The sequence below is a fragment of the Chlorocebus sabaeus genome, chromosome 4 (genome assembly GCF_047675955.1).
Source record: "Chlorocebus sabaeus isolate Y175 chromosome 4, mChlSab1.0.hap1, whole genome shotgun sequence".
Taxonomy (NCBI): Eukaryota; Metazoa; Chordata; class Mammalia; order Primates; family Cercopithecidae; genus Chlorocebus; species Chlorocebus sabaeus.
In genome coordinates, this window is record NC_132907.1 from 86,678,685 (window position 1) to 86,691,717 (window position 13,033).

Consider the following 13,033-nt stretch of genomic DNA (forward strand, 5'->3'; position numbering starts at 1 on the left):
GGGCCCAGATCCCATGAAGAGACGCAGAATTTGCTTTTCATTGGCTTTATCAACAATGAATGAGACAGCAGGAAGAGCCCGGGTGAATCCTCCAGTACATGCCTGGGACCCCATGACTCTCCCTGCTGGGGCTTACATCTAGCACAGCCTTGAGGGCAGTTCTGGGCTTTTTCTGGTTCTGAAAACAACCTGAGGAACTGGAGGGCTTCACATCTTTCTACATGGACAGAAGAACTAGTCATTGGGCTAGAGTACAGGGCAATTGGTGACCCTGTACATTCTTAGGTTCTAAGCTCTCCTACAAAACAATAGCTTCATTTTGGGGTCATGTAGACTGTCCCCTGGTTTTATAGGCTACATGGATCCCACCTCAATGTGCTGCTGTTTAAGCTCTGGTGAGACACCAAGCTTCTTTCTTTTTCAAAAGAGACCCCTGAGTTGGCTAACACATCTATCATAAACTAGACTTTAGTACGGCAAGTAGCACTGTACCTGTTGCACAAGAGACGTGTTATGTTTTTATCGAGGCTACTTAGATACCTAAAGCAATATTTAGTATACTGATTTGCTCAGAAACCAAACATATCTCCATCATTTCAAAAAAGATGGTCATGGAGCAGGACGAATAACAATCAAAATAGGTTGCAAAATGCATGTACTATCATTTAATAAACCAATCAGGAAATATAACAACTGAGGCCACAAATGCTTTACTTATAGCACTTGAAAAATCTTATTTCCAGTATAGGGTGTTTTGTGATATACCTCCCCTCCTTTAGGGGGAGTACTAAAGCACTGTGTCACAGACTTCAAAGTTCTTACCCAGAAGACCTGGGGCCTTAGTAAATCATTCAGTCAATGATTTTGGATTGCAGGTCAGCCTGCTGGCTCACCTTGGTATTTCCCACGGTGTCTTACATAGATTCGGTGATTTCTAGCTGGTGTTAAAGAATGGTTATGAGGAATGATAAATCCTTTAGAGGAAGTAATAATTTTTCTAGGCCTCTAGATGTAAATATTACTTTTTGCTACATTAAAGACAAAAATGGAATGACTCCCTATAAGACTGGTATCAAGTCAATGGTGTAAAATTAATGCTCAATCATAACACTGAACACTTTTGATGATTTAGTTTAATTAGAAGGTAAGGGATCAACTCTCAGCCACTGGACTCAATCATAATTATGTAGTGGTACTGAACATGGATCATCTCAATGACCAGTAACAAAGTTGAGAGAATTTAATTGGATACTAGGTTCTTAAAATTTGCTGCTGTGAAGGAATCTGAGTGATGATTCTAGCAGGAAAAAGCATCCCCAGCATGAAATGGAGAAACAGGTGGCCCCACAGAGGGGATGGCTGCATTGTTTCCTGAGAAATGATTGTCTAGGTGATACCCCTATGCAAGGAAGTGCAATTCTCTCACGTTTAAATTATAGGGTACTCAAGGGAGAGCATGCCTGCCATATGAGCGAGAGCAGAAAGATGGCCAGTCACGAGAAAAGAAAAATGGGTTGCAGGAGAAACCAGGGAAAAAGAACTGGACATGGTACAGGCTGTCAAAACTGCAAGCCAAAGAATGCAGAACAGAGAAAACACAAGGTGGTGGGGTGGGAAGAAGGGACCTCAAACAGCTTTGCATCAGGACAGGACAGCTCGGTGCTAGGGAGATGGATGAGGGCTGCATCATGGGCTCCTAGGGAGGAGGCAGCTCACATTGCTTGGGAAGCCAGAGGAGGACAGTTGTCCCGGACTGCTGGCCTGACAGCCAGATCCAGACTCGGTCCAACTGACTATGCAATTCCTAACAGCTTTCTGGTGGGGAGAACTAGAAGTCAACTGGAAGCCAGACCAAACTCATAAGTATACAGTGTACCTCTTAGACACTGGACAGATTTAATTTAATTGGCATTGCTTCTTCATGGGTTCTTTCCAAATACATAAATCACTGCTGTTTGTTTGTTTCATGCCACCCTTCGCAGAACTTAAAACAGACTTTGGACGAGGCAGAGGTGCCTGGCTTCAGATAAGTCTTGTGGTCTTTGGGCAACTGTCTTTGTTGGAGGCAGAGGAAGAATAATTGTCTTTAAAAATCTTGCACCCACAGCCTCTACTAGGAGACCAGAGGGTTGGGGGACCAAAGAAGGAAGAACAGTTTCATTCGCAATGCAAAATAAAGCTTTTAACAGGGGATCATATTTCTAGGAATGACTGCAAATGGCAGCAAAGGTATTCAGATCCGGTTCAAAGAAGTGTGCCACATATTCTGAAACGCAAATGAAAGCCCCAGTCAAGGGGATATATATATATATTTTTTCAAATAGTGTCAGTTATTGAAGGAACACTTTTGTAGGCTTATAAAACCTACAAAATTTATTTTGAGATTTAACAGGAAATTGACTGATTAAAATTTCACCCATTCATAAAATTCGCCTTTTGTGGAAAAAAAGAAAGCTATTTCCCCTTTTGTCTATAAGCATCCACACCTTGTACTAACTAGGTTTGTCTTCAGTGATAACATGATTCTGATTCTTAGACATTTGTTTCCAAGAAGGTTAACTACAATGCACAGCACCGCACTATTAATACAGCACTTTAGAGAAGGTGTATATATATGTACAGACTTCTTACCTGTCTACCCAGAACAAGCAGTGTGATGAAGAATATAGAGAGAGACACAGAGCCCATGGTCTTCAGGTCTTTCCAAATGCCTGGTCTATTAAAAAACAGACAGACAAACAGATAACAACACAACGAAACAACATGCACACAGGACTTAGAATTTGAATATCAACAAATGTCAGATTCTCTAGTGCCTGTCGACATCATATACCAGCCAAACACACGTTTCAAATCTCCTTCCAAACCCAGCTTGCATTAAAACAAAACAAAAATCCCAACTTTGAGGGCACAGTAAAATGATACAGATTTCCTACTTTATATCAAGCTACACCAAATATAAAAAGAAGACATAAGAATATGAACATTTTCCTTATATTTCTGGGATCAATATGGGTAATTGGATCTATGGTTTCTTCAGTGTTTTCATTATTACTCTCGGAAAGAGACTGTATGCTTGAAATGAATAATCACGTGAGGTATAAACATGAAGTAGGGAACTTAATTTCTGCAAGCTACTCTCACCTCTGAATTATACAGTTTCATATAACTTTCAAGCAGTCATCCAATCTTATTCACTCTTTCATATGATTTTGTATCACAAAGGCATAACAGAGATGAAAATTCTGGGTACACTGCCCGAGTGACCTCAGTTTCAAATTGATAATGAATGATATCAGCCATTTACCCCTGCCAAGATGTCACTGCACTGGGTAGGCTCCCCCAGTCCTCACTATCACATTCCAGGCAGTGAGCACCCACACATCCTTCAAATGCCAACATGCGAACATTTCCCATATAGGACTGTAACTAAGACCTGAAAAATAAAAGTGGATTATGCATGGACACCACATCACATAATCAGCATAGATGGTATCTGATCAACTACAGACAGCAGGTCATCACTTTCTGTTTGTGTGTTGTCCTGGCTTTTTTATTTTTCCAGCTTCTCTGTGGGAGATTCAAGGACACGTGAGATAACAAGAGGCTTTGGTGTAGTATTAAAAAGCCCAGGTGGACTTTAAAGCAAGAGAGCCTGGGTTTGAATCCTGAGCTATGGGGCCTGGCATAAACCCCATTCAAACGTCACTTTCCCCATCAGTCAAAGGTGGGTACCACCCTATCCTCCAGGCTGTTTTAGCCAGTACATTAAATATCTATATACCTGGCACAGAGCCTGACACATAGGAAACTCTTTCCAAATGGTACTTGTGATTTTTAACATTAATTACAGAATGATAAGGAAGGGGAGTGGGGTGGGGCTAAGAAACTAGAGAAAAAGATAAGGACACATAGACTGGAGAATATTCTTAACAGAATGAAAGACTCAAGTGCAAAGAAAAGGTGGACTCTTGCAGGAATGAAGAAACAGAATTGCCTGGTCCCCGTGGCTTAGGGGCTTAGAGCCACAGAGAACTCTCCAATAAGGTTGTGCTTGCATTAGGAGTTTTTTCCTCTCCACCAAACCTGCGGTGGATGGAGGAATCGGACCTCGTGAAACTGAAGGAGGTCATCATTTCTCTCTGAAAATGAAGCTGGGGAGCAGTGCCACCTTCCTGTTTCACTGGCATTAATTTTATAAAATGAAGTTGCTCCTTTCTGAGCCTATGACTGCGGTGTCCAACAGCACAGCTGAAGTGACTGATGGGTGCAGATGTTTAAAACCAATTCTGACACTGACTTTCATGAATTTTAAACTCTTTTTACTCTATATTGACCATGCTCATGCTATATTGAATAGTGAAAGTGGCACCACACAGCTAACATCCTAAGAAGCTAGTGCAGGCTGAGTTTTTAATTTGCACGCTGCTTTGTGAACATCACATTACTTTACAATTCCAAGGGTCCAGAGAAAGCATCTATGACATCCCCTTCTTCCACCCACCACCCCCATAATTCCTAAACTAAGAGTAAATCTCAGGCCAGGGTTTATAAGAGCTTCATCAGTGCAACAAATCAGAATGAAGTCCCCTTTGCATTTCTAACTAAAGGACCAGATGCCCCAAACATACAGAGCCAGCTCAGGCCCCTCTCACTGACAGAGAGACGTAGGTAGGACCCTCTTAGGCAATTCAAGACCTGGCTGGGTTTTCAGTTAATCAGACAGAAAATTCACACAAGCAACCTATTGGAAGAAATCCTGTCTAGGGAGTCCTTACATTAATGCATTTGAATCTTGGTTTATGGGGTAGAAATACCCTGCTCCACCCATCTCCCAGATCTTGAGTCTTCCTGAGGAATAGCGGTGGGTGGAGGGGGAGCTTGGAGGAAGCTAGACCAGCAGAGCCTCTCCTTGCAGGACTGGGGAGTGGATTGGAAAGTGCAGACCTAAATGGATCTCAGGAATCACGAGGCACCAGCAGCCCACAGAACCAACTGGCGTACCAGTACACGGCTGCCTTTTTCTCTTCTGAAGTTCTCTGACAACTACTAGGAACTCCATCTGGCTTTTCTGGATTTCACTTGGATTTCTCAAGACTTCTTTCATTCCGTTAGCAAAAGAGAACTGCCAACTCCTACTGAAGGCCTTCTCTCTTGTGTGGGCCACTTGTGGATGGATGTTGTTAGGGTCCCCATGGTTTCAGTGACTTATTTCTCTACTGTAGATCGGTTCCTAGATCTCCTCACTCTTTGTGTGTTCATGGGAAAGGTGGGAAGAAGGAGGGGCATGGAGCATGGTGGGAGACAGAAAGAGGTAGAGTAAAATCCCAGGACATCTTTCTGGCAGAGTAGTCAGCTGTGTTGATCTCTGAATTAATTTCCTAGAGTGGCTATAATGAGGTAGCATAAACTAGGTGACTTAAAATAACAGAAATGTATCATCTCAGAGTTCTGGGGGCTAGAAGTCTGACAGTAGGATGTTCTCAGGGCCTTGTCCTTCTGAAACCCTTAGGGAATCCTTCCTTGCCTTGGTCTCACTTCAGCTGGTTTGCTGGCCATCACTGGCTTTTCTTAGCTTGCCACCACATGACTCCAATTCCTGCCTTCATCATCATGTGGCATTCCTGCGTGTCTGTCTCTTCACCTGGCCATCTGCTTAGGAGGGCATCACTTATACTGGATTAGGGGTCACCCTCCTTCAGTATGACTTCATCTTAACTAATTCCACTTGCAATGATTCTATTTCCAAATAAGGTCACATTCTGAGACACTGTGGATTGAAGCTTTATATCCTCTTTTGGGGGACACAATTCAGCCCACCAATCAGGTCAGCTGTTTAGAGAAATATGAGCTGCACAGCTAGTTGGGTATGAGCTCTCTCTCTCTCTCTCTCCCCAACTTGCTCGCTCTCTCTCTCTCTCCCCAACTCGCTCTCTTTCTCTCTCTCCCCAACTCGCTCGCTCTCTCTCCCTCTCCCCAACTCGCTCTCTCTCTCTCTCTCTCTCTCCCCTCCCTCTCTGTTTCTTTCTCTCTCCTTTATGTTTTAAGGATGAAATCTACTTTGGACTCTCATGTGTTAGGGTGGTGCCATCACTGAGTTATGAAATAGGGAAGATACAGCTAATATAACTGAGAAAGTTTGTAACTCTATGATTTCCAACACAACGACAATGGTAGCCAAAATGTTATAGAACACACTTCCTTCCATATCTAAAAACCAGACACTGGGGACTCAGATGCTCACATGCCACACAGGCATCTGCAGTTGGCCCTCTGCCTGAGGTTGTTAATGGAGTAATCACTTTGCTTGTCAAGTTTCAGGAGTACGAAAGAACACCACACCCCAACAACACTGGGTGAGGGAGATGGAGGAATTGCTCAGTGAACCAGCCTCTAACTTGAAGGCAAACACTTCAGATGGAGTAAAAAAGGACATTTTCATGATTCTCAGGAGGGAAAGCAGTCCAGGCACATATACACGAACATTATCTTACCTTCAAAAACTTTACATTTCTGTGGGTGAATATTTTTAAGAATAAAAGTACCCGAAGGAGTCTAATTTCTGTTGTGTTGTTAACAGTGGCTAGCTGAGGTAAAGTCATATCTTCTCAGGTCACTAATTGGGATAAATAAAAAAATCGGTTCACTGATCACTGAGGGCCACCACTCATAAAGACCAGACTAACAAGGAGACAATGACTCATGGTTTTCAGCTAATCTATCTTTTGTCCTTTTTTCATGCCTCTGGTTATACCATTACATTAGAAAATACCTGGCTTTGTTCACAAATGACCCCCAAATCCTCAGGAATCATCAATGTCAAATGATGCCGAAAGCAAATGTCTTGTCCGAAATGATAATACCACAAGGATGAGTCTGCTCACTGAGCCTCACTCAGCAAGGGACTGGGACCTCAATCACAGAGCCAGAAGACAACATTGTCCCGCGTAAAACAAGGCAAAACACCCCAGAAAACTAATCTGAGGTTAAGATGCATAAGGCACAATAAGTCAGTCCCATGCCTTGTCAGAAAATCTTCAACCAACTCTGGCTTGAGAAGCAGCAGGGAATTGCTAAGACACCCTCGGTCTACTTTCATGGTGCCCTCTCCTGCTGTGTTCGTTGCAGATCCTGTGGGTTTCCTCTTTGGACTCTTCTCCCAAACTTGAGTCACTGAGGCAGTACCTTCCTCCTGGCCCGTGGCAGGCTGGTAAAGTGTGAGGTCAATGGCTCAGCCAGGGTTCCCACGCTCTGTATCAAGGGCATTCCATAGAAGTGTGTTGTGAAAATGAGTAAGTGAGTGGACAAACTGAAAGGAGTCGGGCACATTCCTCAGCCCCGGGCTAACAACAAACAAGCCCAGTACAAACACATCCCATCCCACCACATATCGCCATATATCTCTCAGACTTCCTGAGCCCAGTACAAACACCACCTGGAAAGTCTCCGATAAGGAGACAGCCGTTCAAAGTTTTACTAAAAGCGCGGGAACCCAAAGAATTCCTTTGTTCCCCTGTAACTTTCGGGCTATAAAAAGCAAACACTCGCATTGTTTGGGGCCCTCTTGTATGCTGCGAAATGGAGGGTCCAGGTTCGAACTTGTAATAAAGATCCTTGCCGCTTGGCTTTGACTCTGGACTCTGGTGGTCTTCTTTGGGGAACAAATGGTCTGGGTATAACAAAACAACTGTGTTGGCTTGGAAATGGCTCGTCTTCACTAAGGGGTTTCTGGGCATTCTCTCCTCCCTGGATTGGACACAGATGCACCAGAATGCCACATGAACTTGCAGTGAAGATGGCCCAACATCCTCCAGGGACAGATGGCTCAAAGGCTCGCGCTTTTTCAGAGTGGTCATAAATGCCAAGCCAGACATGGTGGTGCTGCAGCAGAACCACAGAGTAAGGAATAGGCTCCTGCTTTGAAAAGAGCTCCGGAGGCAGTGGCAGGTCAGAAGAGATGACAGAAGTGTGTATTAGGGGGGTTGGACTGGGAGTGCTGGCCCTTTGCTGTGGAGACAATCATGTGTCCTGATTAATGCAGTTGTGGTTTCCTTTTGTGGAGAAGAGTGATTTTAAGTCGGAAGCCACTGCTGCCTCGGCGCGATCTGATGTGGTCGGGCTGGCCGTGGCTTTAGCATCACATGGAAGAACTGATGATGAGAAGCATTGCACATTCTATGGAGTCTATGCCACAGGCCCTGTGAATCCCTCCCCCCATTCTAAAATCAAACAGAACAAAACAAAAGAGCCTAAATATCGAGTTTCTTCCTGCAGATGAGTCCAAACCACAGGACATTTTCTGTTTTAGGTCAGATAAAGAAGTAGTTCACTAATGGTTGCTCTTTATAGAAGGAAAAGAAGCTTGTTAGACCCTGCATAGCCCTAGGACAACTTGCTTTGTTGTTAAAGTGATGTGGCTGGGATGGCTTCCCTCCCTGCTGCCCCGAGAGTGGGTATCAGGCACAGAAAAGCATGCTGTGCTCCTCGCTTTCTGAAATGGCACAGGGTGCAGGAAACAGGCAGAGTGGGGAAAGCTGAGATGGTAAATCTGAAAGGAATTGAAAATCTTTTCAATATTAACTTGACTATATTATGGCTTGGAATGCAAATTTGTAATATATCCTTCATTTAAAGAAAAGACATGAAAACAATTTCAGGTGCTTGGGAATATCCACAGACCATCTGCCCTAGAGCGAGGTCTGCAGCTCTTCCTGACCTTTCCTGTGAGGGATGGGTTTTCTTGTTCTTCCTCAAGACTTTCCCTCAGTTCATCATCAATCAATCCCTCATTAGGACATTGTCAAAATACATCGCAATATCCCAAATTCCAGCCATGGGGATTTCTGAGACACTGGAAAATCAGGGAAAGCAGAAAAATGCCACAAGGAAGGTGCTTAGTTCATACATCTCAATGACAGGTGCAAGTCCGAGCATCTCCAGTGCTCTTCCTCATAGGAAGGCTGGGAAGGGAAACTTTTGCAGACATTTCAGCCAGTTGCCATCTACAGCTTCTGAATAAGGCTAAGCACTGTCTATCACTGCTGCTTAAACTCCGTATTTATGCGCTTTCCAGAAAGTATTTATTTTACTGGGCTAAAATTGCAGCACAGAACTAATTGGTCTTTGGGGATCCTTGTTAGTTAGCTGCTCTGTTCAAGCTCTCCATGTCCCATGTGTCTCTAGAATTAAAGGTACATTTCTAGCCACCAGGTGAGTGAACATAATGGCTTGATCCAAGCGAAATAATACCGATCCCTTGAGACTTTTCAGTTCAGCAAGAAAAAAAAACTCAGGAAAAATCCGACAACTTCTTGCAGACTCAGTAGCAAGCCTTTGTCATGGGAAGGATAAGTGTCTTCGAGACAAAAACAGCTTCCAGCAACATCCGTTGTTATTAATATCACTATCACCTTGAAGAGCAGCTGGTGTCTCAACAGCTCTGGCTAAGGGCTTTGGGAGACAGTGTCACAGATAGGAACCACAACCATTATCGATCCATTCACAGACAGTACTGAGGACTGCTATGGACACCAAAGAACAGATAACATCTGAGAACCTCCTGAGCTACCTTCAGCAGGAGGCGACTTATCTGAATGACGCCCCAGCAGGTCACGTTAAATACCGGGACACTCCCGGCCTCCTTCCTAATGGATTTTCAATGGCACACTCTCTCTGAGTGGTCTTTCTTTCCTCCTGAAAAGTCTACTCTTCACACTCTTGAATGTGTAAGAATGTCTTAAATACCATCTTCTTAACTATTCATCGATACGAAGTTTTTCTGGTGCATCCCTCTCCTTTTTCCTCTGCCAACTCCATTGGTTTGTAACATCTTATTGGCCTGTCCACGAGCAATGTCAAGTTTGTTCTGAAAAGGCCCTGCCACCGGAGCCACGATGAAGTCACATGCAGGACAAAGTATAGAGGAAGACGGCCGGCGCTGCCTTTAAACAGAGATGCCTTCCCTGAACTTTCCTTTGAAATATAAAGATATAAACAGAACCTGAAGTGGATACTAAAAGACACATCCTCAGTGATGTGGAGATACACTCTGTCTTCAGGGAAGCAGGTGAGGCGAGAGATTTCAGGAAGCCGGTGTCAGGCTCTTCCCATTGTTCGAGAGCACGATCTGCTTTTGTTCATTCATTCAACAGATTTTTGTTGAGTACTAGAGGCCAGGCACTGTTATAAACCATAGTATTTGGTTCAGATCTTCTCTTCTGCATGATTCAGGAGAGTGTGTTAAAGTCCTCGGCCCATATGTGTATATCACAGAAAAGGGGCTAACAGGCAACAGAGGCCATGTCCCCTTCACCCAGGATGGGTACCTTCCACCTTTCCCAGGTGAAACAGGCAGAGGAGCTGCTTGGTCCTCTGGCACACCGAGGGGTGAAAGCCAGAAGCTTGAGGGAGGTCTATGTATTAGTCGGGGTTTTCCAGAGGGATAGAACCAATAGGATGTGTATATATATATAAGGGAGTTTATTACCGAGAATTGGCTCACCGGATTGCAAGGTGAAGCCCCATAACAGGCCATCTGCAAAGCAGGGAAAGAGAGATGCTGGGAGAGGCTCAGTCCAAGTTCCAAAGCCTCAAAACCAGGGAAACCAACAGTGAAGCCTTCTGAATTGAGAACCCTGGAGATGCTGCTCTACAAGTCCCAGAGTCCAAAAGCCAAAGAACCTGGAGTTTGGTGTTCAAGGGCACGAAGCATCCAGCACAGGAGAAAGATGGAAATCAGAAGACCCAGCAAGCCAGCTTATCCCGCCTTCTTTCGCCTGCTTTGTTCTGGCTGTGCTGGCAGCCAATTGGGTGGTGCCTACCACACTGAGGGTGGGTCTTCCTCTCCCAGTCCACCAACTCAAATGTCAGTCTCCTCTGGCAACACCCTTGCACACACACCCAGAAACAATACTTTATCAGCCATCTAGGCATCCTTCAATCCAATCAAGTTGACACCTAACATTAACCATCACAGTGTCATTGGAGCACTCAAGGCCAATGAGGAGCAGGTCTAGGGGCCTCGACGGACAGCAAGGACACTGACCTGCCACAGTCAAGCAAGGGTCCCAGAAAGAAGACCACAGCAGGACGGAGAAGGCAAGAATGTGGTGCCCAGAGACAGGTCACCAAAGGGATGGGACCGAATGCAATGACTTCAATGGCACAGACGGACTCAATCAGAAAAGGCGGTGCTGCCTGGCCATCCTGTGAGCCGGCTCCCGCCTTCAGGGACACCTCTGGCTTTGGGATTAAGTGATGTTCACTCTCAAGGCACCACACTACATAGTTGGTTTTTTTTGTTTTTTTTTGTTTTTTTTGTTTTTTTTTTTAAAGGATCTCACTTTCATATTGGGAAGTGTGTGTCAGCATCAATAAGCAAGGCAAAGGATGAGAAAACTGATGTCAATTATTTGATGGGGAAAAGTTCTTGGATCTCAGAAAAGAGAAGGAAAACATTGATATTGGTTGGTTTTACCTCTGGCACAAGTCACAGGGTTATGTAAAACAGGCAATGAGGCTGGAGAAATTGTGGGGCTTCTAAACTCCCACTTTAAGAGTGGTAGTTAGTTTTAAGTGCACATCATAGAATATTCATTGATTTTGAGGTATTACGCTTTTCTGCTATTACATCAGTAAGACTCATCTTTCCATAGAAGATGCTTCTGAGAATATTGTGCAGCCTATTCAGGGATCAGTTCAAGAAGTGCCAGAACTTCTGATCAAAATTAGGAAGTGGGAAAAAATAATGAGTAAGACCTACTATTTCATAGCACAACAAGGCGACTACAGTCAACAATAACTTAATTGTACATTTAAAAATAACTAAGGCCGGGCGCGGTGGCTCATGCCTGTGATCCCAACACTTTGGGAGGCTGAGGTGGGTGGATCACTTGAGGCCAGGAGTTTGAGACCAGCCTAGCCAACATGATGAAACCCTGTCTCTACTAAAAAAAATATATGTAAAAATGTAGCCGGGCATGGTGGCAGGCACCTGTAATCCTAGCTACTAGAGAGGCTGAGGCAGGATAATGGCTTGAACCCAGGAGGCAGAGGTTGCAGTGAGCCGAGATTATGCCACTGCACCCCAGTCTGAGCGACAGAGCAAAATTCTGCCTCAGATAAATAAATAAGTAAAAAGTGTCATTGGATTATTTGAAACACAAAGGATAAATGCTTGAGGGGATGGATATCTTATTCTCCATGGTGCGATTATTTCACATTGCAAGATGTATGAAAACATCTCATATACCCCATAAATATGTATACCTATTATGCAACCACAAAATTTTTGTTAAAAAATGGGAAGTGAGAGACAGGCGTGTGCTCCCAAGGAGGGTGCTAGCTTTACTGATGGAAGCGAAGGCAAGTGCCTCCCGAGCTTCAAGGTCATTGCAAAGACAAACCGAGCTGCAAGCACAAAAGAGCTTTAATACAGTGAATGTGATCTAAAGGTAAAACTCCTTTTCTTCAACCTGATAACTACTCTCCTGCTGCGAGGGTTCTACTCAGAGATTGCCTGTCTCCTCAAGTGCCTCACTGAGGTCCCCAGAAGCAATTCTCTCCACACCAGGAACCTGGTAATCTGATTTATTCTCTTGCTTCGGATGTGTAACATATTCAGGGGATTTAAATTTAATAAAGGGAAACTTAGTAGGGTTATCGGCTGCGTGTGAAAATCAATAATGCTACATTTATTTAGGAACACAACACAGGCTTTCTGGATGCAGCAGAGCAATAGTAAAGCATGTTTAGTTGGCAATTTTGACAATTTATTGGAAAATTAACTTCCATTCTCATTTTGGCTAAGGAATCATAAATATAATTATGCATTTTTGCAACTCCACTGCCTTAAGCTTTATTACAGATAGTAGAGTTTCATTGTGTGGAGGATGATGAAAATTAAATTAGGTGAAAAGAATGGGTTGCATCTTCTGCAAAGCTTCTTATTGCTAAGAAGTGTCTACACAGTGCGATGACTGCCATTCCTAACACCGGGTCTCCAGTGGAGAAATAGGTGGCCATGTATGATCAA

At 43.9% G+C, this 13,033-nt stretch overlaps 1 protein-coding gene across 1 annotated transcript in view; it reads right to left on the reverse strand.

Moving 5' to 3' along the window:
- Window positions 1-13,033, reverse strand: part of ADCY2 (adenylate cyclase 2) — a 426,522-nt gene that overhangs the window by 38,850 nt on the left and 374,639 nt on the right. Inside the window, exon 19 of the mRNA XM_007961181.3 lies at window positions 2,632-2,716. Coding sequence (XP_007959372.3) covers window positions 2,632-2,716 — 85 coding nt within the window. The remainder of the gene's footprint in view (window positions 1-2,631; window positions 2,717-13,033) is intronic.